We start from the raw sequence: 25,055 nt of genomic DNA, 5'->3' as shown, positions 1-25,055 counted from the left end.
ACACGCTGGGGACTGCACCGCCGTGAGGGGTGGCGGCACCCCGCTGTTCCCACCTGCCAAGCCCTTTGGTCTCATCCCAGGGGATGACCCGCATCCTGGGATTCAGCCCACCAGGAACACGATGGTCTTCGTCATTCCTGTGCTGGACCTTGGGACTGAAAAGCGTGCGAATCCGCCCGGGGGACGTAGCTGCCTTGGCTGCCCCAGATTTGGTGACCTTGAAGTGCTGCTGGTGCCGGGAGCCGCCGCAGCGTTCACGTGGCGGCTGCGCAAACCCAGCGGCGCCCGGCGGGTTGTGCTGGGGGTCGCGGTGCCGGTGCCAGCCATCCCCAGGGAGCTGCCAAGCGGGACGAGCGCCTGGAGGAAACGGCTCTGTCCCTTCCCCGGGCGGTGCTTGCCGGGACCCTCACAGTGCCAACGCAGGGGTGCACACGCATGCACTCGGCCTGGGAAGAGGCTAATAAGGGGAGGGTCCCATGCAGGGTAATCGGCTGGATGCTAATTAGCTAATTAGCCTGCCTGTCATGGCTGTCACAGATGGAGAGGACGGCTGGAAGCTGCTGATGCCGTTTCCAGGGCCGGTGCTCACGTTTGCGCTCCTCGTCTCCCAGAGCCAACAGAGGCTCAGTGCCACCCGGCAGGACCAGGGCGATTTAGAGGCCTAAGCCCCTCCAAAATCCCGTCGCGGTGTCCTCTGCCAGGCAGACTCCGGGCTGACCTGCCAGGTCCCAGCCCCAGCAGAGTTTCGGGGTTTGGGGCCGCGCCGCAGTTTGGGTGCAGCGTTTATGGCAGGCAGGCCAGCAGTAGCAGGGACCCGTGCAGGACGCGGCAGTGCCGTGGGACGGGACGATAGCTGAAATCTGTCTTTCCTCCCCACACGGGTTCCCTCCGTGTTGGCTGGCCGGGTGCTGGAACCGGACACAGGCTCCGCACCGTCAGTGCCTCCGCACGCGCTGTTATCCGCTCTGCTGCTCAATGCCCCTTCCCTCTTCTTCCCTGGCTCCCGTGCCGCAGGTGGACGACATCCTCGGTGACCAGCCGGAGGTGAAGGAGAAGGTGTTCACCGTCCTGAAGCAGTACGCGGCAGAGCGGAAGGTGGAGTACCTGGCCTACGCGCTCTGTATGGTCCTCACCCAGGAGTCCCACCAGCATCTGATCGACAGCATCAGGTACAGGGTGCCGGCAACCCCCACTCCGCCACGCCGGGCGTTAAACCGCGGGCGTCCGCCCGCCTGTTGTGACGAGCGCGCAGGGCTGAGCGGTGCAGGCGGGGATCAGGAGGTTCCTGTGGGGGAAAATGCCGACCCCCTTTCCGAGGGGCAGCTGAGCTCAGCTGGGTGGGGTCTCAGCCCGGCACCCCTGTGCCCGCCAGCCTGCGTGGGATAGGACGGGGGTACCTGTACCCAGGGAAGGGTCTCTGCCAGGGCCAGCGCTGCCCGCAGCATCCCGGGGTGCCAGGGCTGTGGTCACACATCCCGGGATGCTCTGGCAATGCTGCGCTTGGGCTCGGGGTCCCCGGCACCTCTTGAGCCCCCGGCGGAGTGGCTGTGCCACGGGTGTGCAGCCGGTGCAGCCGGTCTGCTGCTCTTCCTGCAGCGTGGGCCAGCGCTGCGGGCGGTGCCGGCACGTGGACACGTGGTGGGGATTACGGCCAGGCTGAGATGATGGCCATTAGGGAATCAGGTCTCCATCTGGTCCCGCTCCGGGCTCGGCTTTCCAATTCCTGCTTTAATCAGTGGAATTGCAAGTTACTACAGTTACCATAACAACGTCCCCATGCCAGGGTCTCCGCCGCGCCTGCTGCGATCCCGCGGTGGGCAGGACAGGGAGTGAGGGTTGGTGGCCCTTGCCACGCAGTGTTCCCCTGCTCTGCAAGGCTGTGTGGGGGCACACAGGGCCCCCCAAACCTGAGTGGGGGTGGGCACAGACCCCGGCAGAGGAATTCCCCGGGGAATTCCATGAGATTTTTTTTTTCTCTCCCCACAGAGAATATTCGAATAAGTGTCTAAATTTTCCTCCGGACCCAAGCCCCGCTGCAGGGGCACAGCAGGTTCCACCCAAGGTGTCCCCGTCCCAGCGGAGGACAGCGTGGCCGGACCCGGTGCCACCGTCCCCTCCGTGTGGTGCAGAGCTCGTCCCGTGCCCAGGCAGCTAATCTTGATTTAATGGAAATGAAATATTTAGCGTACGGAAAAGACTTACCATCTAATCTTAATGAAATGAAATCAAGAAAATAATAATAAAAAAAAAGGTGCTTTGGAGACCAGGTTTCCCAGCCGCGGGGGTGCTGGGGAGGTGGGGGCAGCTCCGTGTGCGCTGCCGTGAGGGATACAAGCCGCTTATCCCGGGGTCTCCCACCCGACGGGTTTCCTGCTGGGGAAGAGATTTAATGCCTTTAATAACTCACTCCAAGGCAGCGAGCAGAGATCTGGATTTAGGGGGTGCCGTGAATTCACGGGGCTCGAGCTGGTTTGGCCCGTTGCTGGCTGAGGAGGGGTCTGGGGTCTGCCCCCCAACCGGCACCTGGGCACTGGGGAAGGGCTGAGCGGGGGATTTGTCCCGGCTTCGGCGCTGGCTCCAGGGATGGGGTGCTGGTGTGGCTGTCCCCCCGTCAGCAGGGGGGCAGCATTGGTGCAATTCGGGTGAGCGGAGCCCATCTGGGCCGACCCAGCGAGCACCCTGGGGCTCGTCCGGCAGGACCACCCCTGTGGGCACGTGGAGTCGTGCGAGGACGGGCTCGGGACCGCGCGGGTGCCCATCAGCCATCCCGGGCGTCCCTGCGAGGCTGTGCCCAGCTGTCCCCCCTGGCTGCTCCCACCCGCGATGCCCGCGGCCGTCCCGCACGCCTTCAGCGCAGCGATGCTGAGGGTGATGCCGGGGGCGAGGGTCCCTGACCCTCACCTCGCTGGAAACCCCGGCAGGCTGGCCGAGCCCTGCCGCAGGGTGTGTGGCGGCGGCCCACCGTGGGTGACCGCGTGGCCCCTGCCATGCAGAGCCAGCTGGCCGGTACGTCCCCGTCTGCCGCTGACCCTCGCGCTGGCCTGATTGGATCTTCCCTCTGCACCAGCTGTATTTATTTTCGGGCCGTTGCTGCTGCCGGCTGTCCTCCCTCCCCTGCCCGTCCCCTCCCCGGGCTCCCCCCGGGCTTTAACGCGCTCCCTGCAACGCGCTGTGCCGCAGTGTAACCCAAGACCCCCCGACTCAGCACATAGATGGACCCGGGCCCGCAGACACCTCTCCTTCTCTCATCTGTCCTCAAGCTGGGCTTTTTCCAGCGTTGCTGGTTTTTTTTCTTTCTTTTTTTTTTTTTTTTTTAGCTCAGATGGATTTCATCCCATTTGCCCAGAATTAAGCTCCCGCAGATTTTAATTTGCTGACATTTTCTTCATCCGTTTGTTTGTGGATAGCAGGGATAACGCACGTGCTGCGCCGGTTCCTCCCCGCTCCCGTCCGCTGCCCGTGTGGCTGGGGTGTGTGGGAAAGGCGCACAAGTGTAGTTCTGCTGGAGAGCGATGAAAGGCGGCGGCGAGGGGGGACGATGAGCTGTCTCGGGTGAGTAACCGACGCACCTTCCCTGGGGGCTGAGGGGGCTGCGAGGGGCACGGCTTTAAAACAGCTTCGTTCTCAAATCTAGCAACACCCGCGAAACGAGACGTGCTAAAAGTTAATTAACTCTTAGCGGCCGGACTGCGTCGGAGCTGCTGCGTCAGGGGCTCCGTGGGCATTGCGGCTCTGCTGGGGAGAGGGAAAGCTCTTTACGTCCTGTTACTCCATCACTTGCCAATGCCAAAGCCCCGCTCTGCTCCCCGGGGAGCCCTGGGTTTATCTCCTCTGCTCGCCGCGGCCGTGCCGAGCGCGTGTGCCGGGGCCGCGTGTGCCTCGCGCCGGCGTGGCGAGGGGAGCGGGTTATTCTGGGCAGGTCGGGGTCCCAGGGGTGTGCGCCGCTCGGCATCGCTCTTATTTCTGAGCTGTTTTCAAACCAGGGCAGAGCTGCGACGCTGGGAGAGCAGCGGCGCCGGCTCTGCACCCAAGTGCTCTGCAGCGCTGTCGTGTTGGCCGCCGTTTTTCCCTGGACCTTGGAGGCCAAAGTTGCCCCCCGAGCCGAGCGGTGCAGGGGGGATCCCTGCCTGCCTTGCACAGGGATTTAGCTCTGCACATCACCATGGACCGGTTGCTGTCTCCCTTTGCACTGTGCGTTATCCCAGCGCTGGCGGCAGCACTGGCGGTGCCCGTGCCAGCGTTGCACCAGCGTTTAGGTCTGAAATATCTGCGTGCAGTAGAATTGGGGAGTGATGGAAAGGCAGATCCCCTCCTCCCTGCCGATCTGCAGCGTTACCAAAGCTGGGGCATAAAACACAGGGACGCCGTCTCAGTAACTCGGATTTGAATGGCAGGATGAGCGCGTCCGATCCATGACTGATAGCTCTCGGGCTCTGCATCGGCGTGGGGCTCCCTTCAGTCACGCTGTGCTTCACGCTGCGGTGGGGAGCATGGTTGGAGTCGTTTGGTACTTGGCTGCTTCAGTTTCCGTCCGTTTGCTTCCTGAGCAGCCTCTGCTCCTGGGGGAAAACCCAGGCGTGTGGCCGAAGTTGCCCTGGGCTGGGCGAGCGCAGCTCTGACTGCGGTCGCTTTCGCTCCCTGACAAAGATGAAATCGCTGCTCGTCAGGGGTTCCCTTATTACGAGAGGAATTCCACCGAGTTCATGTTAATAATGCTCCCAGCACAATCTATTTGTCTCGGCTTGTTTTTCGTGGCAATAACATCGCTTGGCGTGTTCCTGTATTAAAACACTCCAGCCATCTGTGACTGCCTCTGGATAAGAAATTTCATTTGAGCCATCAGGATTTATATATCATGGATTGTGCTGCTTCCCCGCTTGAACTCCCTGCCCTCCCCCACCGTGCACCCGCTCCTCCAAGGTTTTGGGGAGCTTTCCAGCTCTCTCGGGTGCCGGCGCACGTAAAACTGGACCCAGACCCTGTCCCCCTGCCCATGGATGGCGGGACAATGCTGGAGGGAAAGCAGCTCTTGTTTGCTTCCATTTAAAAAAAAAAAAATAAATCCCTAATCTGATAGCTGGACATATGGTCAACCACCCAAAAACGGGAATTAGGGCAGCAGGAAAAAAATGTGCCAGCGGGGAAAGCGACTGGGAGCAGAGTTCCTTTTCTACTGGCTGGGTTCAAATAGGTCATGACCAAAATCTCCTGTTGGGAGATTAATTTCTGTTGGCAAATGGAACTACGGCTGTAATGCAGATTGTATCGGCTTGGCCCGCTTGCACACCGCCGCTGATTTCTAACTTTTATTTTTGGGAAGTGGTGACTCGGTCCGAGTGTTTCCCAGCCGGGCACGGGCTGCGGCGCTGCTCCGAGGAGCGCTTACCGGCAGAGGACGCGTCGGTTGCTACTGGAGATGGTGCGGGGATGTGTCACGAGGGGGTGACCCTCCCCAAAAGCTGCCGTGTGGGGCCAGGGGGTTTGGGCTGGCACCAGGGACAAGTGGGGTGGCGGGGCAAGGGCCGCGAGGGGCTCCCGGCCCGCGGCCGCACTCTCGGTGCAGGGTCATGAGCAGAAGTCCCGTTAGGCGGGTAAAGCCGTGCAGGAGTACGAAAGCACGTGAATTTTCGCACTGCGGCACGCTGTCGGGGCAGAAGCGCTTTTTCAGAGTGATAACAGTTTGCACAGCGCAGTTCAGACACAATCCCGGTGCAGCTCAGTGTTTTACTCCACCCCAGGACGTGTTTTTCGGCACAAGCGGCAGACTCAAGGTCAGGTCTTTGGTAGCTGTTCTGGGGCTAAGCCACGTGGTTTTCGTTTTTCCTTTCCTTTGCTACCAGGACATTGTGTCTGATGTTGGCAGCTCTGGAAAGCTGTACATCGTCTTCATCAAATGCCAGTGCTGCAGTTAAAGATGGCGTTATTTAAATTAAAGATTTTTTTTTTTAAATATTCTATCCCTAACGCAGAGCGCTGCTATGTTACCCTGGGGGTAAATGATGCTCCGCAGCTCGGGGGGAGGTTTGGGCCAGGACTGTGGTCCCGGTCCTGGTGCTGGTCCAGCCTGGGTGTCTCCACCTGCGCACCCAGCAGCTGCGCCCCCGCCGCGGACGCCGTTCGCCTTTAAGGTTTCTCACCCGTTACGGCGGCATGTAATTTAAACAGAAGCACTTCAGAAGTCAACTAATTAGCACCAGGGAGGCATCCCCCCGGAGTTCGGCGCGGAGCCGTGCCCTCCTTTCTGTTATGAGATCGTTTCAGCTGGAAATCACAGCGCCTGCGGTTTTTAGGGAAAGCAAAAGGCTTTGCGGTAGCCAGCCGGGGCAGAGCCGGAGCAGGGAGGGCAGAGCGGGCGCCAGAGCCCAACTGACAAAAAAGGAGGCACTCGGTAGATGGTCAGCCTCCGCCTGGGCTGAGCGCGGAGCGAGGCAGGGACTCAGCCCAGGTAGAGTTTGCCGGCCCATCTGGCCGCCGTCCCCGCGCGCGGCGGGGGTGCCGAGTGGCAGGGGGGCACCGGCTGGCGCGCGGTTTGGTTGTTGGATCCGGCCGCGGCGTGGGCGTGAGCCGAGGCTGAGCCTCAGCTGCATGAGGATCTGAAGCGTCTCCCTTTTGTTCCCGCTGCACCCTGACAAATGGGAAAGGACCGGAGCTTTTCTCGGCATTTTCGGTAGGTCTCTCTGCTCCGCTCCTCCGCGTTGTGTCGGATGTACCGGGAATGGCTCGCGCCCCAGCGGACGTCCCCGTGACGCCTCTCCTGCCTCTCTCAGCCACGGGGACCCTGCGTCCCGCTGCTGGTGTGGCCCTGCTGCCCACCTGCACCCACCACCGCGGGGGCGCGAGGGTTGGGGGGCATCGAGCAAAGCGCTGGTGAAAAATCGGGGGTGGAGGGCTGGGGAGAGGTGGGAGGAGCACATCTGGGGCTGCTTTGTCTCCATGACCATAGCCCAGCGAAGGGATGGGCCGTGAGGACGAGGGTTTGGGGGTGTGGGTGGTGCTGGAGCGGGGACTGGGGACCCCTCGCTCCCAGCCCAGGCTGAGTGTGAGCTCTGAGCAAACCTGGGGCTGCTTTCACCTGCTCCCGCCGGGGCCGGGGCCACTGCTGCCTCCCCGCTCGAGGGGACGCGTCCTGCACTGGGGAGCCCCAGCACCCAGCTCGGGGTGGGACTGTTGGGGCGAGCGCAGTGCCCGCTGCAGGACACGTGCCCTTGTGAGCGGTGGCTCTCCAGGGCGCTGGGCTCCCGAAATGGGACTGTCCCCTCGGGGGTGAGCTGCGGGTGACCCACCTGGGAGGTTTAAAAACAGAGAGTGTGACAAGGACCGAGATGTGCTGAACATCCTCTAACAAAACCAGCCCCAGAGCTGAGCGGCCGGGGACGGGCACGCTGGCAGAGGGGCTCCCGCTGGGCCATCTCCCACCGTCCCAGCCCGGCTGCTTCCGAGAGGGAGTGCACACCCCGGAGCAGGGCCAGGGAGCGGGCGCGGGGCTGCATCCCTGCTCCCTGCGCCCCAGTGGGGTTTGCTGGGAGAGGGAAACCCCAGCCGGGCGCTGCTCCTCGGGACCACGCCGATGGGCAAAGCCAGGTTTATCCTGCGGGACGGGACGGTGGGCCACTGCAGAAACAGAAATTGCTCACTCAGCGCTGGGCACCATCCGCCCGGCGCTGATGCCTGCCACACAGGCGGCACTGTGCCGGAGCAGAGCACAGGCTGAGGCGTCGGCGCTGCCCAGCGACACCCCACATGCCGCCTTCGGTGGGACCGGCCCTGAGCATACGCCGTTCGGAGGCCGGCGCCCGCTGAGCCGCAGAGCGTTGGGAGCTCGGGGGACCCGGCCCCCAGCGGCATGGGGCTGTCCCGGGCTCCCCGAGGCCACACCGTGGATTCTCTCAAAGGGAGGAGCAGGAAACTATTTTGCGTGTTTTAACAGGATTATTTTTACCGGTCGCTTAGCTCCTCTCCCTGCTAAGATGCTGTTTCACTTCAGCACCGAGTCAACGCGTGGTGAAGCCCGCGCGTCCCTGTGCCTGGCTGCTGAGCGAGCCGCACTTCGCTCCTCGACCCCGACGCCTGTCAGCCCGCGGGCGAAGCAGCGGTCGGTGCAAAGTGGGGCAGCCCTGAGCCAATTTAATTTGGCCGACTTAAATGGGAGCGTGCTCGTTTTGCCTGCGAGGAACCCGGATTTTTCCCAGGGCAGGGGCACGGGGTCCTGCCGGGACTCGCTGCCGCGCCACGTCCTGCCCTGGCACGGGGCTGCGGCAGCCCGCCTTCCCCAGGAGCCTGCTTGCAGCTGGGGAACTATTTCTGAGCGTGATTTCACTCTTTTCTGGTTGCTGCTTAATGACAAACTGACTGTGAGTTGTACCAATGCGTTACTTGTTTTAAATTATCACTAAACGCTTCGTGTGAGCATATGCCAGCTGCGGGACGGCTTGCGATCTGTCTGCTCCTACTCGGTGTGAGCATCAGCTCTTAATTTGAGCTCTGCGTTTTGTCGAGGGGGAACAGAGGTGTCCTGGTCCCAGGAGATTTGGGATTTGAAGCCTCCCCTTCCTTCTCCCCTGGCTTCACCAAGGCTTTCGGGTTCCGTTGGTGAGGCTGCCTGAGGGATGAGGGGGACCCGCGGGACCCCTCCACCAGCCCCTTGGGCCGCGCTTCGTTAGCCGCCGGCCATCGTCACGGCCACGCCGCGCTGGCGGTGCGGCCCCTCGCAACGCGTTGCTCTGGACCCTCTGCCGCCAGCGCCAGGTTTGGCCCGGCGAGCGGCCGCGCGGGAGGTGCGCTCCCCAGGGCGGTTCGGGAGCGACGCACCCCTCTGCCGCCCCAGGCGCGGGAGGTTGTGTTAATGTAGGGAGCGCGATCGCGCGCGCCACGAGGTGAAGAGCACTAACGAACCTCACAAGACGGTATTGTCTAATGAGAAATGCAGCTGCGACAGGCGCCCGGTCGGGGTGCGGGGAGGAGTTGCTATAGAAACACAGGGAGATAACCGCTCCGGAAGCCCCTAAATCTGCCAGCGGAGGAGAAGGTGAGCGGGCTGTCAGCCTCTCACTGCTGTAATGAAAAGGGTGCAGAGGCACCCTGCCCGCTCCCTCCTGGGACCCCGCTCTGCACTCGCTGTGCATCCCCCGAGGGTCCCGGGGGTCCTTGCGGGGGGGACAAAGGCCATTTGGCTGCTGGCAGAGCCACTCCTACGGCGCACAGGGAAGGTGACCTGAAACAGAGCAAGATCCCAGTGGTGTCCCCTTGCCTGCAGCGTCACTGTGCCCGTCCTTGTCCCCGCAGCACCAGCATCTCCCACGGGGCGCAAGGCTCCTGCCTGGCCGTGGTGGGAGCTGGGGGGTGGCAACAGCCAAGGCTGGAGCTGAGGAGAGCGGAGTCCAGGGCTCCCAGTGGAGGGCCTGGGGCAGGAGATGGGGAGCAGCATCTGGAGGGTCCCAGAATGTGCAGGGGAAGAAGCTGGGGTCTGGAGGAGGCGGTTTGGCACTGGCAACACAGGGGGCACTCACACGCTGGGACCCCCGGTTGTGGGTACGACGCAGCGAGGAGTGGGGTCACTGCAGGACAGGCACTGCGGGGACGAGGGTCCTCCTCTGCCCGGCTGGCTCCTCAGCTGTCCGCATGTGTGGAGGGAATTAACCCGGGACTCGAGCTGAACCTCGTCATTGGCATACCGGGACCAGTGGCTGGAGGGGTCTGGGGTGGGATGCACGAGGAGGAACCGAGCTGTTTGAATCAGTCTCTGCAATCACTGCACTGTGAAGGGGTCCGACATCCCCGCCCCGACAGGGCCGTGCACAGGACGGGGCAAGAGACACAGCCAGTGTCCCTGGCGTCCCCAGCCCTGGCATTTGCAGCTCTGGGAGGACGGAGGCCAAGAGCGCACGAGGAGCTGGGGCTGATCTGATTTTTCCTTTCCCAGGTACAGCTGGATCCGGAGCTCAGGGCCACAGCCACCCCAGCCCCGCTCCTCTCTCCCATCCCTTGTCTCATTTTTCCAGGATTTTCATCCCCAAGAAGCACCGGCAGCGGTTTGATGAGGTGGTGTCGCAGAGCCTGATCAGCAAGCTTTGCCGCTCCAAGAGCCAGCAGCACAGCAACCGGCTGCGGCGCAGCCGGAGCGAGGATCACCAGGAGCGGCTCCTCGTCTCCACCCGCGCCAGCTCCGTGCCGCGCAGCCACGAGGAGACCAGCAAGAGCCTGCGGAAAACCACTTCGCTCATCACCAGCAATGTGGCCTCGGGGGCTGCCCGCAGGTAACACCTCTCCTGGGCGATCACGGCATTGATTTGGCATGGGTGGCAGCACGGGGGAGCGACGCCAGGAAAGGAGATGTCTTCAGTGGGCAGAGCGGGTGAAATCCTCCTGGGATGAGGATGGACTCTGTGATCTTAAAGGTCTTTTCCAGCCAAAGTGATTCTATGATTCCATGAACGAAGCCCTTTCACTCTTAAAGGCTGGGCATGTTTGCACCCCTTGTCCCAGCTCTGGGCCACCCTTTCTGTCCCCTCGCTGGGACAAGCCACATGCGGAGCTGAGATGGCACTGGCAGGCTGCAAGGGGATGTCAGCTCCGGTGCTGGCTGGGCTGCAGGGTGCCTGGCCGTGCCAGCGGGATGCGCGACACCCAGCGGGATGCAGGGCACCCAGGCTCCGAGCAGGCTGTATCACCCTGCCCTGCCCCGGCCGCGGGAGGAAGGACAAGGACGGACAGTCCCTGGTGTGCGGGGAATTAGCCCATTTCCCACTGCCCATATGGCCAGACCTCAGCAGACCCCAAGGGCTGAGGAGCCCTGCCGCACTGGCGGTGGCTCCTGCTCCGTTCCCAGCTCCGTCTCATGAACTGGAGAGCAGGATTTGGTCTGCCAGCGCAGCCAGGGAATCCTCCCGGAGGAAGCGTGCTGCCACAGACATACCCCCAGCTATTCCCCGCTTCCAGCTGCCATCTCCAGGGTGTTCGGCTGCAGCCCGCCTTCCTGTCAGGGTAATTTTTGGTGTGACTCGTCCAAAACCCAGTTCCAGCACATTATCCCTCCCTGCCAGCGCAGGATCGGTCCACACAACAAGCTTTCTGGTTGTGAACGATCTCAGTGATGTTGACATCCCCGCAGCTCCCTGCAGGGAACAACCCCCAGCTCCAATCAGCCACCCAGCAGGAACATTTCCTTACGCTCCTTCCAAAATTTCCTAGCTGAATTCAATTTCTCTCTCAACAGCCTACAAGATCTTTACCCCTAAATCACCCACCCACCTTCACTCCATCCCCTCGCCCTGCGGGCAGGGCAAGTCCGGGGGTCCCGTTTGAAAGACGCTTGGGTATCACAGGGGACCTCGTGGGGACACAGCGAGAGCTCGGGCACCCAGGGGAGACCTGGGCCAAGGGGGCTGGGAAAGGAAGCAAGGACCATGTATTTACTGGGCTCCGATTTCACATTTTCCTTTTTCACCCGCAGAACCGTGCGAGTTTATAAAGGCAACAGGAGCTTCGGCTTCACGCTACGCGGCCATGCCCCGGTGTGGATCGAGTCTGTTCTGCCAGGTAAGAAATTCAGAGACACTTATTTGTCTCTGGTCTGAACCTGACATTTTAAGTGCCCGCTGTTTGCTAGCAAACAGCAAAAGGGACTTTTAGAGGCTCAGTGAGGGAGGGTCCCAAGTTGAATGCCTAGCATTTGGTACAGTTTAGTTTGGCTTTGCGCACTCCCTGTTTTGAAAGGTGGAAAATGTCTGTGTTCAGCAAATACCCTGAAATCACACCTGTGTTTCCAGTGCAAGCTGGGTGCTGGCATCACTGTGCCCAGTGAACAGCCCCAGATAACCCAGCTGCAGTGGATGCCCTGCCCTGGGCACGGAGCAGCCGGAGAGCTGGGACGCATCTCCGTTACCAGGGGGCTGCCCGCTAAAGCCCCTTTTCTTCCCGGTGGATTTAGGGAGCCCAGCTGAGAAGGCTGCTCTCAGAGCTGGAGACCGCATCCTGTTCCTCAACGGCCTGGACATGAGGTAAGAGGCCCTTTAGGAGACCTGTACCGAGGGGGGCTGGTAGGTGGCCAAGCACACGTGTGTTCGCTTGTTCACTCTTGTGCAACAGAAACGAGGGCTGGTCATCCTCAGGAGCTGCCTACTGGGGTGCGGGAGCAGTTTTGCCCCATATGGGCATCTCCTTGACTGTTTTTACAAAAACTGGCTCCAAGAATAGTATTTAACCCCGTCCCTGCTCCTCCTTCGACTTCTCTGTGCAAACCACCACACAATGCACACCACACCATCCGTAACGGGGGTCCTGGCTGCAGCCCACCCACCGATCCCAATCTGAGCCACTGCAAGTGAAGTTGGATGCGTTAAATACCAGGGGCTCTGCTTTTGAGAGGAGCCCACCCATCACTCCCCGAATGGGATTGTAAGCTAAAAACCCCATGGGCCACCACATTTCCACCCAGCAGTTAATTCTTCTGTATATTATTTGCACGCAAAAAAAGCGATCAAACCAGAGCCGAGCGCACGCCTCGCCAGCGCGTTGGCAGCAGCCTGCGTTGCCTCAGGTTTGTCTTTCTGACCAAAAAGCAAGAGCAAAGGGTTAGGAGAGGCTACCCAATGAGAGAGAGGGATGAATATTTAAAGGTTAAACATCTGATGCTGCTCCTGTCAGCGCTCAGGTTCTCACGTTTCAGCTGATCCAGCAAACTGCTGGCTGATGCAGCATCGCCAGAAAATAGAGGAGACCGAGCTGAAGATTGTCCTCTGAGTCCGTGTTTTGGCATGCCTTGCCCCAGGCCGGCCCGTACCCTTCTCCAAGGACACTCCAAGATTATTTTTTTTTTGGCTCCAAAACCACGTTTTACATCCACCTTGTGTTTTCTCGTCATGCAGAATTAGGGCAGGCAAGGAGAGACCTGCAGCACTGTATCATTTAAACGGAAAGTTCATCTTCTAGGTCTGAGCGTAGCTTGGAGTGGCGCTGGCTTCGTTTGCTGCAACAGCTCGGCAGGGCGCTGGCAGCCGTGCCCCGGGGTCGTCCCTGGCCGCAGGTACAGCGGAGAGCCCAGCCACGGGGCGCGATCCATGCTCTCCCTCGGGAGGCTCTTTTCTGGGCAGCGCAGCTAAAAACAAAGCAAAGCTCGAGAGCCTGAGGGAACGTGCCTGGCTCCAAGCAGCAAGATGAGGCTTTTTGTGAGAAAAACGAAGGCAGCTGCAAACCGGGTTTGATGGCTGCTGTCCCGCGAGCCGCTGCCCGCGCTGACCCCGGCTCTCCTGTGCCCCGCAGGAACTGCTCCCATGACAAGGTGGTGTCGATGCTGCAGGGCAGCGGGGCGATGCCCACCTTGGTGGTGGAAGAGGGGATCGTCAACTTCTCCAATGGTAAGAGCGCAGGGAGGAGAGGGCCGGGAGCGGCAGACACCCCACGCCGGCTCCCGAATTCCCAGTGCAGGAGGGAATTGCCTCGTCCCTCCCGCAGGCTCCATGGGTCTAATGCGCTGCCTGGAGCCTAGCACTGCTCCGCGCTGCCCGAGGGCTGCTCCTCCCCGCTTTCTGGGATCAGGATTAATCTCAGGCTTGGCTGCTCTCCAGAAGGGTTCATCCTACCGTATGATGGCCCTTGACAGCCCTTGCCAGTGTCCTTCACGTGCAGTCTGTGCCGCATACTTGACCAAAGTAATCCAACCCCCTGCATCCACAGACGCTGCGCGCATCCCACTGTTGTGTATGGACCGTGCTGTGCAGAATAACTGCTGCTGCTATGAATAATTTAGCCTGCTGCTGGTGAGCGAGTCAGCGGGAGCGGAGCGTGTCTGGGGCCGCGCGGGTGGCTGCCAGCATCATTTCAGCCGAGGGGCAGGACCGCAGCATGGGGCAGGGCGCAGTCAGCACCACGTTTCCAAAGCCGTGCAAAGGCAGGAGGGTCAGTGTGTTATTGGGGTGCTGCTCTGCAGCACAAGCCCAGGAATTAGGGCTTGGCTCTTCTCTCTGGAGTAGCAGTAGAGTCTCCTGAGCTTCACGTTGAGCCCGACATTGCCAACCCGTTTACATGTGCCCTAGAAACAGAGCAGAGCACCTCGCTACGTCGCAGCACAGAGCCAGTGCCACTCAAACTCCTTCACTGCCCTCCAAAAGAAACCAAGAGAATTTTTTGCTCCCACTGCCTTAGCCATATTCCTACATGGCTAATTGCATCTCACAGTCGTGGTCGGGTCCCTTTCCCAGCCACGCTTGTTGCCCCGCGCCCCTGCCGCGGAGGCAGCCAGGCTGCAGCACAGGTGAGCATGGCAAAGCGGGCGACCGTCCATGCCCCGGTTCACTCACAGGTAGCCCTGCTTCTGAAGTTGGGGATGATCATAAAGTGCTCTGAAACCTGAGCAGAGGCTTAAAGAGCTGGAGAAGGAATATCATCTGCATGCGTTTACGGGAAGCGCGGAAGCAGCAAGACTGAAGAGAGAGATCCCAGAGAGCATCCCAGCCAGAGCACACTGCTCATCTCCGGCAGGTCCACGGACCTCCTGGGACAGCAGTCCATGGCTCATCTGGGCTGTCACAGCTCCAGATGAGCCATGTCACCTTGTCACCATGCGTCCTTCCAGTGACTGGAATCTGGTTTTGCTGGGGTGACGGTGTCTGTATCAGCACATCGGGATCTGTTTCCGTGGAGCACCATTGTGCACGGGTGCAGCTGCCCCGGCTGTCCCCAGGACTGCCCCTGATTTCAGGCCAAGCCTTTTAACCCACAGTTCAGACCCTCTGTCTGTTGAATTCTCTTTTTTTTTTTCTTTCCACCTGCGCCTTGCAGACTCTGACTCTCCCGACTCCCCGGGCACCTCCTCCGCGCTCACCTCCCTGCAGTGGGTTGCGGAGATTCTCCCCTCTAGCATCAAGATCCAAGGAAGGACCTTCAACCAGCAGCTGGAGCACCTGCTGACCCCCCCCGAGCGCTATACCATCTGCAAGGCGCTGGAAGGCTTCTTCCAACATCGGTAACGTGTTAGCAGCTCCCTTCCTCTAATGCCGGCCTGGCCGCAGTGCCCACGTCGGAGTCGGTCCCCCGGCAGAAGGCAGAGGCTACCAGCACAGAGCTCTGCTGTGCTCACGCTCTCCGGTTTCCCTGCGTGTGTCTGCAGGGCACAAGCCCATCTCTGTCCGAGGGCAGGGCAGACCCCCCAGCTCCTGAGGTTAATTCGGTCACCCCCAACCCCTCATAAAGTGACCTTGGTCCCCTGCAGCATGGGGTCTCTTCCATTCTGGCCATCCCTGACAGGCACGGATCCTGTTCTACCTCTTTCAGTAAATCTCACTGCGTTTCATCCTTCTCTTCTCACCATCCTGGTGCAGCACGGGAATGGCTTTGGCTGGCAGAGCCCTCGTGCTGCAGTCAAGCACATCCTCCACGCCCCGCTGCAAGGGTCAAAACCGATCCCCTGGCAGACTCCAGGCTTTCAGTAGTACCCTGTTCTCTGTCCTTGATCTTTAACCTTCCTGCAGCATGGTGATAAAGCCATCCCTCTGGGTGCAGGGAGATGCTCGCTGCCTCTTCCCAAGGCTGTGACCGAGCCCGGCTGCTCATGCACCGGCCAGGCAGGATCCTGCTGGTGTAAAGACTGAAGGATCAGAATCCTCAGTTTGACAGGGAAATGCAGTAAAATCCTCAGTATTCTGGTTACTGATGGTAAGAGAGAATGGAAACTACCAGGTACAAGGCCATGGCGCTGCCCTGCACCACGGCTCAGCTGAGGGCTGCAGCACCCTCAGCATCCCCTGCCCGCGGGGAGGCTGGGCCAGCTCCGTACCTGGGGGTGCGGGAGGAGGCCCAGCTATGTGAACCCCCACACCAGCCAAGCAAACCCTCTCAAGGCCCCGGCAGAGCAGAAATCCTTGCTTTGTGCCCTCCTGAGGCTGCACGGCTTCTGCAGCATCCCCCAGTTGGGCATTTCAGCCTGAGGAGCGGTGGCTGTGGGAGCAGATCCAGTCTCCGGGGTTTGCAACTGGGAATATGCAGACCCAATCCTATATTTGCTCTCGCTCAGCAGCACAAGACCGGGAGCCCCAGTACCAGGAACCAAGTCCCAGCACAGGGCAGCACGTCTTGCTTGGCCTTCCAGCAGTAGTACTGGGGGCTGTCACTGGGGGGGGGCACCAGCAGGCCCACCCTCTCCTCCCACCACCTCATTTCACCTGTAGGTGCCCCAGATGGCGGCTCCATTTAACAGTAATTCATCACGATTTAGCAATAGCTCATCGTGACCTAATTGCCTGCCTATCCCAGTGAAGCCAGCTGTGTCCTCTAACTGCTCCCACTGGGAGCGAAGTCTCCAGACAAGTTTATGTCCCCTGCCAGTGCAGCACATGGTTACCAGCCTTTCCCAGGAGCAAACACGGGGCACGGAGTCAGGACGCCCCTGTTCTGGGCTTTGGCTCCCACGACAAGCCAGCTGGCCCCAGCCACCATCCAGGACGAGCAGTGCCTGCGCAGGGCAGAGCAGTGCCTCCACAAATCTTGAACTTTTCTGAATGGAAAATACACTTCTGACAGCCCAGAGCTGTGTCCAGCTCACCAGAAAAGGTACATTAGCCCAAGACTAGGGAGAAACTCAGCAGGTGACTTCTGGCAGGTTCTAGATGGCTCCTGCAGCTTCTTATCCCCACCAGCCACCAAGGACCCCCAGGACACTTCATTATGAACTCTCCTCAGCATCTGAGCCTCTTCACGCTTCGGCTCTGCCCACCCCTCAGAAGGCAGGGATGGCCCCCTCGATTAACACCAAGGCACCAGATCTGTTCCTACTCATGCAGCCTCCCTCAGCTCTAAGAGCTTCTTGCTATTACTGCTACAGTACAGGTGCAATTGTGCAGCAAGCTGTAACCCACCAGCTCTGCCTCAGTTTCTCAGTAGAAAAGCAGCCCAGCCTCAGTTCTGTGAGCCAGGACAGCCCTCCTGCCCAGGCTGCTTTATCCTCCTGGCCAAAGCAGGTGCTCAGCCCTGCTGTTCTCACCAGCCCGCTCACCATCCCTGCCACTGCGGGGCCAACCTGAGACCAAGCCTTCAGCCCTGCAAGGCTGCCAGCCCAGCCAACACGTTCCTCCCTCAGCCCACTTACCTGCTGCTGGCCAAAATCCAGGTCTTCCCAGGGTTTCTCCCTGCTTTCTGGCACTCCTTCACCCCCTCACTCCCCAGGCACCCTGCCTGCCTCAGGAGCCTGGTTTTATACCTGGCTACCAGGTGCTGCCGGTTCGCGGGAGCTTGCTCTCCCGTTAGCAGCAGCTGCAAAACTCCCCTTCCCACAGGGCTGGGTCCCGTGCTCGCAGCCCCGCGCCGCTGCTTCGAGACGATGTTTGTGCCGAAGGCTCGGCGGCGAGCCCGGGGAAGCGCCGGAGCCCGGGGAAGCGGCGTGGCGGGGCCGTGCCGTAGGGATGCGCTCGCTGCCCAGCCCTCTCTCTCCCATTTTGCAGGAACATTGACACTCTCATTGTGGATGTGTACCCGGTGCTGGACACACCGGCCAAGCAAGTCATTTGGCAGTTTGTCTACCAGCTGCTGACGTACGAAGAGCAGGAGCACTGCCAGCAAAAGATTGCCAGGTTTCTTGGTTACAAGTCTTTGGCAGGTGAGGGGAAAGGCCCTGCGCTCTGGCTCGGGCACGTCGTGTCCCACCGGGTCCCCAGGGACGCAGGTCCGTGGCACTGGGAGCAGGTTTGGGCGGTGAGGGAGCAGCCAGCCCTCCCCGAGGACAGCGGCCGTGGCTCTGCCCTGCCTGGCTCCTGCCCGCACAGGATGCAGGGCAGCGCAGATCCCAGCTCCGTTACCGATGAGACCGGTCTGTAAACGTCAGGCAGGAGGTTACCTTTTCCGTACCACAAAGCCACGTCAGTTTTGGAAGGAAACTGCACTGAGAGGGCAGATGGCACCTGAGATGTCATCTCCAGGAGCTTTGCTCTTGGGAGCTCCCTGGGTCGTTAGAGGTTAGGAAATCCCAAAAGGAAACAGCGGGTTTAGGGGCAGCGTTCAGATCAAAGAGGCAAAATACGCGATGATGGTGGTGTCCCTCGGGGTGTCTCCAGCAGCCAGACGTGCGCAGGTATCCATGGATAGAGGAGCAGGAACCAGTGGTCAGAGGAGCAGGAATCCATGGACAGAGGAGCAGGTATCCTTGGGCTCCCCCAGCAGCAAAGCGCCAGCCCGGGAGCGCTGCTCTCCCAAAAAGACTTGGAAGGCAGTCAGCGATTCTCCCTCTCCCGGGTCCCCCCGTCCCCTCGCCATCACCTGGGGCTGTGGCACGGCCACAAACCCGCTGTGGTTCCCTGAGGATTACGGGCTTTGCAGCCAGTCAGCAGAAAAGCGAGGACAAATTTGGAGCGAAATGTCTTAAACCCGGGATTTGGGCTTGATGGCTTTCAAATTCTTCTACTCTAAGCTATTTGCATTGTGCAGATGCGTTTGTTTTAGGCTCAGCGTAGGTAAAGAGAGGTGTTGGCTGAAGAGAGACGTTTGGAGGAGCCCGGTTATTTTAGCCCAGCCTTTCCGCTCGCAGGGAGAAACAGCGCCAGGTCCTGGTGCGAACGCTCCCTGCCGCGCGTGGAATCCTGCTGGGATTCACTTGTGCTCCCAGTTACCACGGAGGGCTTTTGTGTGTGCAGAGTCACGGCCCAACCTGCCTAACGTGCTGTGAATTCCCGAGAATTTGGACCCTAAAATTAGTTTATGAACTTCAGGAGAGTTCAGAGAGAAGCTGATATGTTTGCAGCTGTATTTCGGGAACACAAGGCCGTACCCCCGCCGCTGGCAGAGGAGGGGAGCACGGGAGCAGATCTCCCAGGACCGGGCTGTTTCAGACGTTCCCGGCTGGCAGGCTGGTCCCTGGCTCCTTCCGGCTCCCCAGTGAAGGGGGCAGTCTCCGGCCACGGGAAGTTCTGGTTGTGCTGGTGCATGACGTGTGTGTCCATCCTTGGAAGCGTGATGGCCAGAGATCTCAGAGTTTGGGTTGGTCCCTCACCTGGGCTTCTCCCACACTCGGTGGCAATCTCTGGCGTTTGTGTGTTTCGGGCTGTCTGAGCATTGGTCTGTCGGATACCACGGAGACTGATGCTCTGCCGTCTTCATCCTGCTGTAAGTCCGAGCCTCTGAGCTGCCACACCGAACGGCACACGGACCAATCCGTTAGACAACGTGGTTCTTCCGGGCAGCGTTTCGGTGCTGGCCCCTCTCCTACCTTGTCCCTTGAGGGCACGAAGGAGTTAGCTGGGTCCCGCCGGACCAGCCCAGCTCAGGGCTGGAGCTTCACGGGCACCATAAGCTGGTGGATGCCAATCCTGCTGGAAAAAGCAGTTGCATGTCCCATCTTTGGGCATCCATCCATCCCTCTGCCCTGTGCCTGCAGGAGCGTTTGTACCCTGCCGCGCTCCCCGGGGCCAGCGTGGGGATGGGGTGAGCGGTGACCCGGGGCTAGGGGCAGCTGCAGGGCCAGCACGGGGTCGCGGGCAAGCGCGGGGCTCAGGGAGCAGCTGCCAGTGCGAGGGGCCTGGGGGAGCCCCGTGTCGTGGCGAGGAGGAACGGGGGGGCTGCGGGGTCCGGCACGCACCGGCCGTGCCTTACGCAGGGTTTTTCCGCTGCAGCTGAGCCGGAAGCAGAGGACCGCTACCGCAGCTCCGTTCGAGGGGCCTCCTTGTGCCGGGGAAGCCTTCGCACCCCCCGCCCTGAGGAAGCGGGGGCAGCAGGTGGGTGACCGGGGCGTTGTGCAAAAACCAAACGCCCATGGCGTCCTGATGCCTGGAGAGTTCTCGACGTGGTGCAAGCTCCTGCGTGTGCCCTGGGTGATGCCTCTTCCCCTGAAATGCCGTGATGGAAACTCCTCACTCGGCACTGTCCCGCTGCGCGCGGCACTTGTGAGGAACGCAGCACTGCTCCGGTCCTGCGGATTTATAGGCAGCTTCCGAATCTACCAGCTGGGTAGACTGAGACCTAAATAACGTTCTCATTTTATAGAGAAAGAAGCTGCGGGTCCCAGCAGGAGATGGGGGACCTTGACGGGTCAGGACCATCGGGAGCCCCTGGGCGCAGAGGCGGGAGAGGTCCTGACGGGTTTGTCTCTTCCTTCCCCGGCAGGCCAGAGCGATACTGTGGAGGTCCCGGTTCGCCTGATCCCCGGAGAGAGGCAGGCTGGTGACGGCACATCCCTCCCAGAGACACCCAACCCCAAAATGGTGCGACCCGGTGGGGCTGGAGAGGGGATGCCCCTGGGAAGTGCTTCGGGACCATCACCTTCACAGGGAGGGTCAACAAAAGCGGAAGAAGGGAATGGGGGAAGGATGCGTCTGCGTGTAAATGCCTGCTGGTAGCTGACAACAGCCCTGCCCCGAGCTCGCCGCCGAGATCCCTGCCCTGGGCGGTCGGTTTAACAGGGCTGGTGTCTGTCAGCGTCTTCCGGCAGCTCTTGGGGACATTCGGAAAAGGCGGAGCAGCCTTGGGTTGGGGTGAAGCATCCCCTAAAGAGATTGGGGGCTGCTGGGTCCGCGGCGGCTGTCCCGCCCCAGGACATCGCGGGTCTCTGGGTTCTCCGCGAGCTCCGTCTCCGTTCGGGCATGGACAGCAAGCAGCTCTTTGCCCTTTTTGTTTCAGATGTCGGCTGTCTACGCAGAATTAGAGAACCGCCTGATCGGCAGCTTTGCTGGCAAGATGGGTAACGCTGCCCGGCACAGAGCGTCGCCGCCTGCCCCGGAGCCGGCACACGCTGCAGGTAGCGTCCACCTTCCCGTGGCGTGAGAGGCAGTTTGGGGGCTGTCAGGTGATGGCGGATGGTGCTGGCCAGGCTGGCGGAGGAGAAGACACCTTTCTCTCGGTGCCGTTTTATAACGAAGCAGTGACAATGCCATGCGTGAGCCCAGTGATGGCTCCTGCAACGCTGCACCTGAGCATCCGGAGCGTGTGGGATGGCAAATCCCGCAGGACCCCAGGGCACGGCTGCGCAGCGTGGGGCACTGCCCGGGGCAGCTCTCTTCCCCGCAAGCCGTGCCGTTATCTCACATCACCCTCAGCGCGGGGGCTCACCGCAGCCCGCGGGTTGGGGCTCGGGGGAGCGCGCGCAGCAGGACCCCCTCGGCAGCGCTCTGTCCCGCAGGTGCTCGCAAGGCGGGGATGGCGATCTCATGGCCGAGCGAGCCTCTGGCCTCCCAGCAGTGCTACTACCGCCTGCACAGCAGCGTGGCCTCCCCGAGCAGCACCGAGTCCAACCCCTACGTCAGCCTCGACAGCAGCCCAGCCCCGTCCCCCAAGCACCGGGACTACCCGCTCAGCCCACTGTCGCGACGGAGGAAGCTCTTCACCTTCTCCAGGCCCCCGCGCAGCCGCGACACCGACCGATTCCTCAGCGCCCTCAGCGAGCAGCTGGGACACCGCGTCACCATCGTGGATGATTTCCTCACCCCCGAGAACGACTACGAGGAGGTGAGCGTGGCGCTGGGGTGGCTCGGTGCATGGTCCCTGTCCTGGCCGTGGAGCGTCCATCGCGCAGCCTGCGCCGCACCGGGAAGGGTGCCGAGTCCTGGGGCTCTGCGGGTGTGAAGGGGGGCAAGGGCTGCCCCGCTCTGGGGCAGGACCCCCCCAAAGGGTGGGTGGGTGGAGGACGAGGTGCCACCCTCAGCCTCTGCTCCCTCCCAGATGAGTTTCCACGATGACCAGGGCAGCTACGTCACCAACGACGTCAGCAGCAGCGAGTACATCAGCAGCAGTGACGAGGGCAGCTCCCTCACCTACTCCACGCTCTCAGACCACATCCCCCCGCCGCCGCTCAGCCCCCCGCCGCCACCGCCCCCCTTGCCGTTCCACGACCCCCAGACCGTCCCCACCAAGGCAGAGGCCACGAAGGCCGGCACGTCACCTGCCCCCAAATCCCTCGTCGGCCACCTGCACCCCATCCCGCCCCCGCCGCCCCCGCCGCCGCCTCCCCCGGTGCCCTGTGCCCCCCCCCTGCACCGGGGGCTGCTGCACCGCCGGAGCGAGTCCAACCACATGAGCGTCAAGAGGCTGCGGTGGGAACAGGTGGAGAACTCGGAAGGGACCATCTGGGGACAGGTATGGCCTGGCGGCGGGGGGCGAGGGTCCAAACCCCCGTCTGGGGAGCGGTTGCCTGTGCCGAGGCTGCGCAGGTCGGTGGGAGCATCGGTGGGCACTGCCCTCCTCGTGCCCAGAGCGCTGGGGGCTGTCCCATGTCTGGACATGGCGTCCTGACCTCTTGCTGGCCCACACGTTCAATGCCTTGGCCAAGGGAACGAACCCTGAAGGTGTTCCAGAAAGCCTCGTATTTATTTTCTTCTTTTTAATTGTTTGGACCAAAACTGTTGGGACGACAAGAGGCTCTGGAAAGCACCCGAAATGCATTTTTTTCCCTGCGGCGTGCTGGGGAGCGCTTGCTTTTCTGCTCTCTGAGGGTTGACGTGGGCAGGAGCTGCCTTCGGACGTGTTCTGCAGCTGTAGGAGGTTCTGCCACTGGCAAACCGGGAGGGTGGTTGAAAGCGGAGTGGTGAGGAGAGCACCGAGGCAGGGAGGGCAGCGGAGGGGGGAAGCGGAGGCGAGCAGCGAGACTAGCTGTGATGATCCTTTGGCGTCGCGGGCTTGAAGAGGTGCAGAGCCCTGGAGGTGGACTCGAGCCCCCGAAGGGAGAAGCTGCCCTCCCTGGCGCTTAGCCCCAGCCTCTGCGCCTCTCACGGTGACGGATGTGTTTGGATGTGCCCCACCCTGCGCCCTGAGCAGGCAGAGGGGGAGTGCAATCACCTTCCTGTCCCACGGGCACCCACCTGCAGCAAGCACCTGGAATCCCGCAGGTCCCTCTCCCCAGCGCTCTGGGAACAAGACGCTTTTCCCAGTTATTTTATTGTACGCAAAAAAAAATCCCCGCAGTTTCTGGGATTCCCGCTTTGTCCTTCAGTGAAGCGGGGCAGTGCCGCCAGCTGCGGGGTGCAGGGACATGCTGACGGGTGCCACCAGACAGGCTGAGCAACCCGTGTGGGAGCCGCCTCCGCAGAGGTGAGCGGCTCGCCAGGCTCTGGTTTCTGCACAGGGTTTACGGTGCCTGGGTCTCCAGGTACAGGACGGCGCCATCAGCCCGTCCTGGTTTCTTCTCGGGACGCAGGGCTTGGCGTGGGGCGGAGGGGAGGTGGCCCGGCGTCGGGCTGTCCCCTGCGCCGGCGCAGCTCCTGACTCTTCCTCCTCCTGCAGCTCGGGGAGGACTCGGATTACGACAAGTTGAGCGATATGGTCAAATACCTGGACCTGGAGCTGCACTTTGGCACGCAGAAGCCTACGAGTAAGTACCTGAGCCCCAGAGCAGGTCCTGGAACTGGCCAGAGACCGGGGCACTGGGAGGAACTGGGGCTTGGTGGGCAGCAAGGCAACGCCTGGTCCTAGCATCACCCATGGCACAGAATTCATTCATGCTCAGGGTTTGTGGCCAGTGGCACAGCAGATCATTAAGGTGGAGATCGTTTCGCCATCTCCCTTAATTCTCTTGGCTGCCATTCTCTGTTTTCTCTCCGCATTTCAGTCGATCGGGGCAGGGAAACTCCGCTGGAGGGTTTCGCTCCCTGTTGTGCTCAGCGCTGCTTCCCGGCTCTCGCAGCGCCGTGCCCGGCCATCCCCCTGCCGCGGGGCACCGGTGCCGTGAGCGGCCCGGTCCGCAATGTGGCGGAGGCTCAGACCCCCACCACACGTTACAGCGACCCGTGCACGGCCTCCGCGTGTCGCGGTCCGTGCCGTAAGGACGGCCAGGCTGCCGGCGGGCACCGGCACCGGGCTGTGCTGCAGATGAGGGAGAGAATTGCTTTGAGAACTCAGCTCTGAGAAAGCCGTGAAAACATTTATCTGTCCATAGAGGGCATTGCGAGCAACGCTTGTCTTTTTACATACAGAGCACGTTCGTTCCCCCCAGACCCACGTGTGGGGTCCGTAGCTGCCCACCAGTGCAGCCTTCCCATTGCCCTTGGGTGGGGGTCTTCTGCAGACCCACCGACGGGCTCTCCTGCCCACCCACCGGGATTTCTGGGTGCTGCCCCATTTACACTGGGAGAAGGAAAATGCCCGTGGGATGGCTGAGCTGTGCCGCGAGGGACGCGATGCACGACGGCCGCGCGGGCAGAGCCGGGCGGGAGCGGGCAGATACGGACGGGACTGGCGGCGGCAGCGGGGTGAAATGGGATTCTTCTCAGGGGTGTCTTTGTCGGGATGTTTCTGGGCAGTCTGGGATTTTCTGTGTGTTTCACCTTTCGTTTTGCCTTTTTCAGCTCCAGCTGAGTCCTCCATTGAGGAGATCTTTGAATCGCAGAATTCAAGGATTCCCGGAGCCATTGCTGTGTGCAAAGCATCAGTTCTCCCCTTTCATTCATGGTTTCACTGTTTTCAGGAGTTTTCTTCCTGCTGGAGCCGGCTGAGCCTGTCCTTACCTGTGATTAAATCTTTCAGTTTCTCTTCCAGAGCCAACTCTCATGCCTGAAAACTTTAAAAAGAAAGACGTGGTTGAAATTTTGTCCCACAAAAAGGCCTACAACACATGTAAGTAAACATCCCGGCAAATGTACCCCCCCGAAATGGGCCCAGAGATGGGACAGGGATGTAGAGAACTGGAAAGGTAAAAGGAAGGAGGCTTCATGAGCACGATCCCATGAGCGCAATCCCAGTACAGTTCTGCTGGGCTGGGCTGTTCCTGCAGCCTGGAGCTCCTCCGGGATGGGCTCAGCCCGGGGGAGCGGGGAGAAGGCAGCTTTGTGGGAAAGGACGGCGATGGGATGTGGCTCATTGGCCTGGGGACGGAGAAGGGAAGAGCTTGCACGGCCCCGTGGGGCAGCAAGGGTGTGCGGCCCCCCCCCCGCCAAGGAGGGGTCAGTGCCGCTTCCCCAGGACGTGGAGGAGGGAGGGTGGGAGGGTGTGGGGGGACCCCGCGAGCCCCTGGCCGTGGGCGATGTGGGAGAGGAGGAGGCGCTGGGGATGGCGTCCAGAGCAGTCCAGCCTGATGCCTTGGTGATGGCCACGCACGACGCTGCCATACCCTGGGGGTCTGCAAGAGCAGAGCCACCCCTCGGGTCCCCTCTCCC

At 61.3% G+C, this 25,055-nt stretch overlaps 1 protein-coding gene across 1 annotated transcript in view; it reads left to right on the top strand.

Moving 5' to 3' along the window:
* Positions 1-25,055, top strand: part of GRID2IP (Grid2 interacting protein) — a 35,078-nt gene that overhangs the window by 4,003 nt on the left and 6,020 nt on the right. Inside the window, exons 3-16 of the mRNA XM_086759790.1 lie at positions 1,015-1,169; positions 9,999-10,253; positions 11,450-11,535; positions 11,927-11,996; positions 13,258-13,352; positions 14,776-14,959; positions 17,430-17,584; positions 19,590-19,691; positions 20,080-20,177; positions 20,593-20,710; positions 21,092-21,417; positions 21,631-22,044; positions 23,188-23,275; positions 24,427-24,516. Coding sequence (XP_086615916.1) covers positions 1,015-1,169; positions 9,999-10,253; positions 11,450-11,535; positions 11,927-11,996; positions 13,258-13,352; positions 14,776-14,959; positions 17,430-17,584; positions 19,590-19,691; positions 20,080-20,177; positions 20,593-20,710; positions 21,092-21,417; positions 21,631-22,044; positions 23,188-23,275; positions 24,427-24,516 — 2,236 coding nt within the window. The remainder of the gene's footprint in view (positions 1-1,014; positions 1,170-9,998; positions 10,254-11,449; positions 11,536-11,926; positions 11,997-13,257; positions 13,353-14,775; positions 14,960-17,429; positions 17,585-19,589; positions 19,692-20,079; positions 20,178-20,592; positions 20,711-21,091; positions 21,418-21,630; positions 22,045-23,187; positions 23,276-24,426; positions 24,517-25,055) is intronic.

This window comes from Chlamydotis macqueenii, chromosome 15, assembly GCF_036417535.1.
Source record: "Chlamydotis macqueenii isolate bChlMac1 chromosome 15, bChlMac1.mat, whole genome shotgun sequence".
NCBI lineage: Eukaryota > Metazoa > Chordata > Aves > Otidiformes > Otididae > Chlamydotis > Chlamydotis macqueenii.
This window is presented reverse-complemented; position numbering and strand designations above follow the sequence as displayed.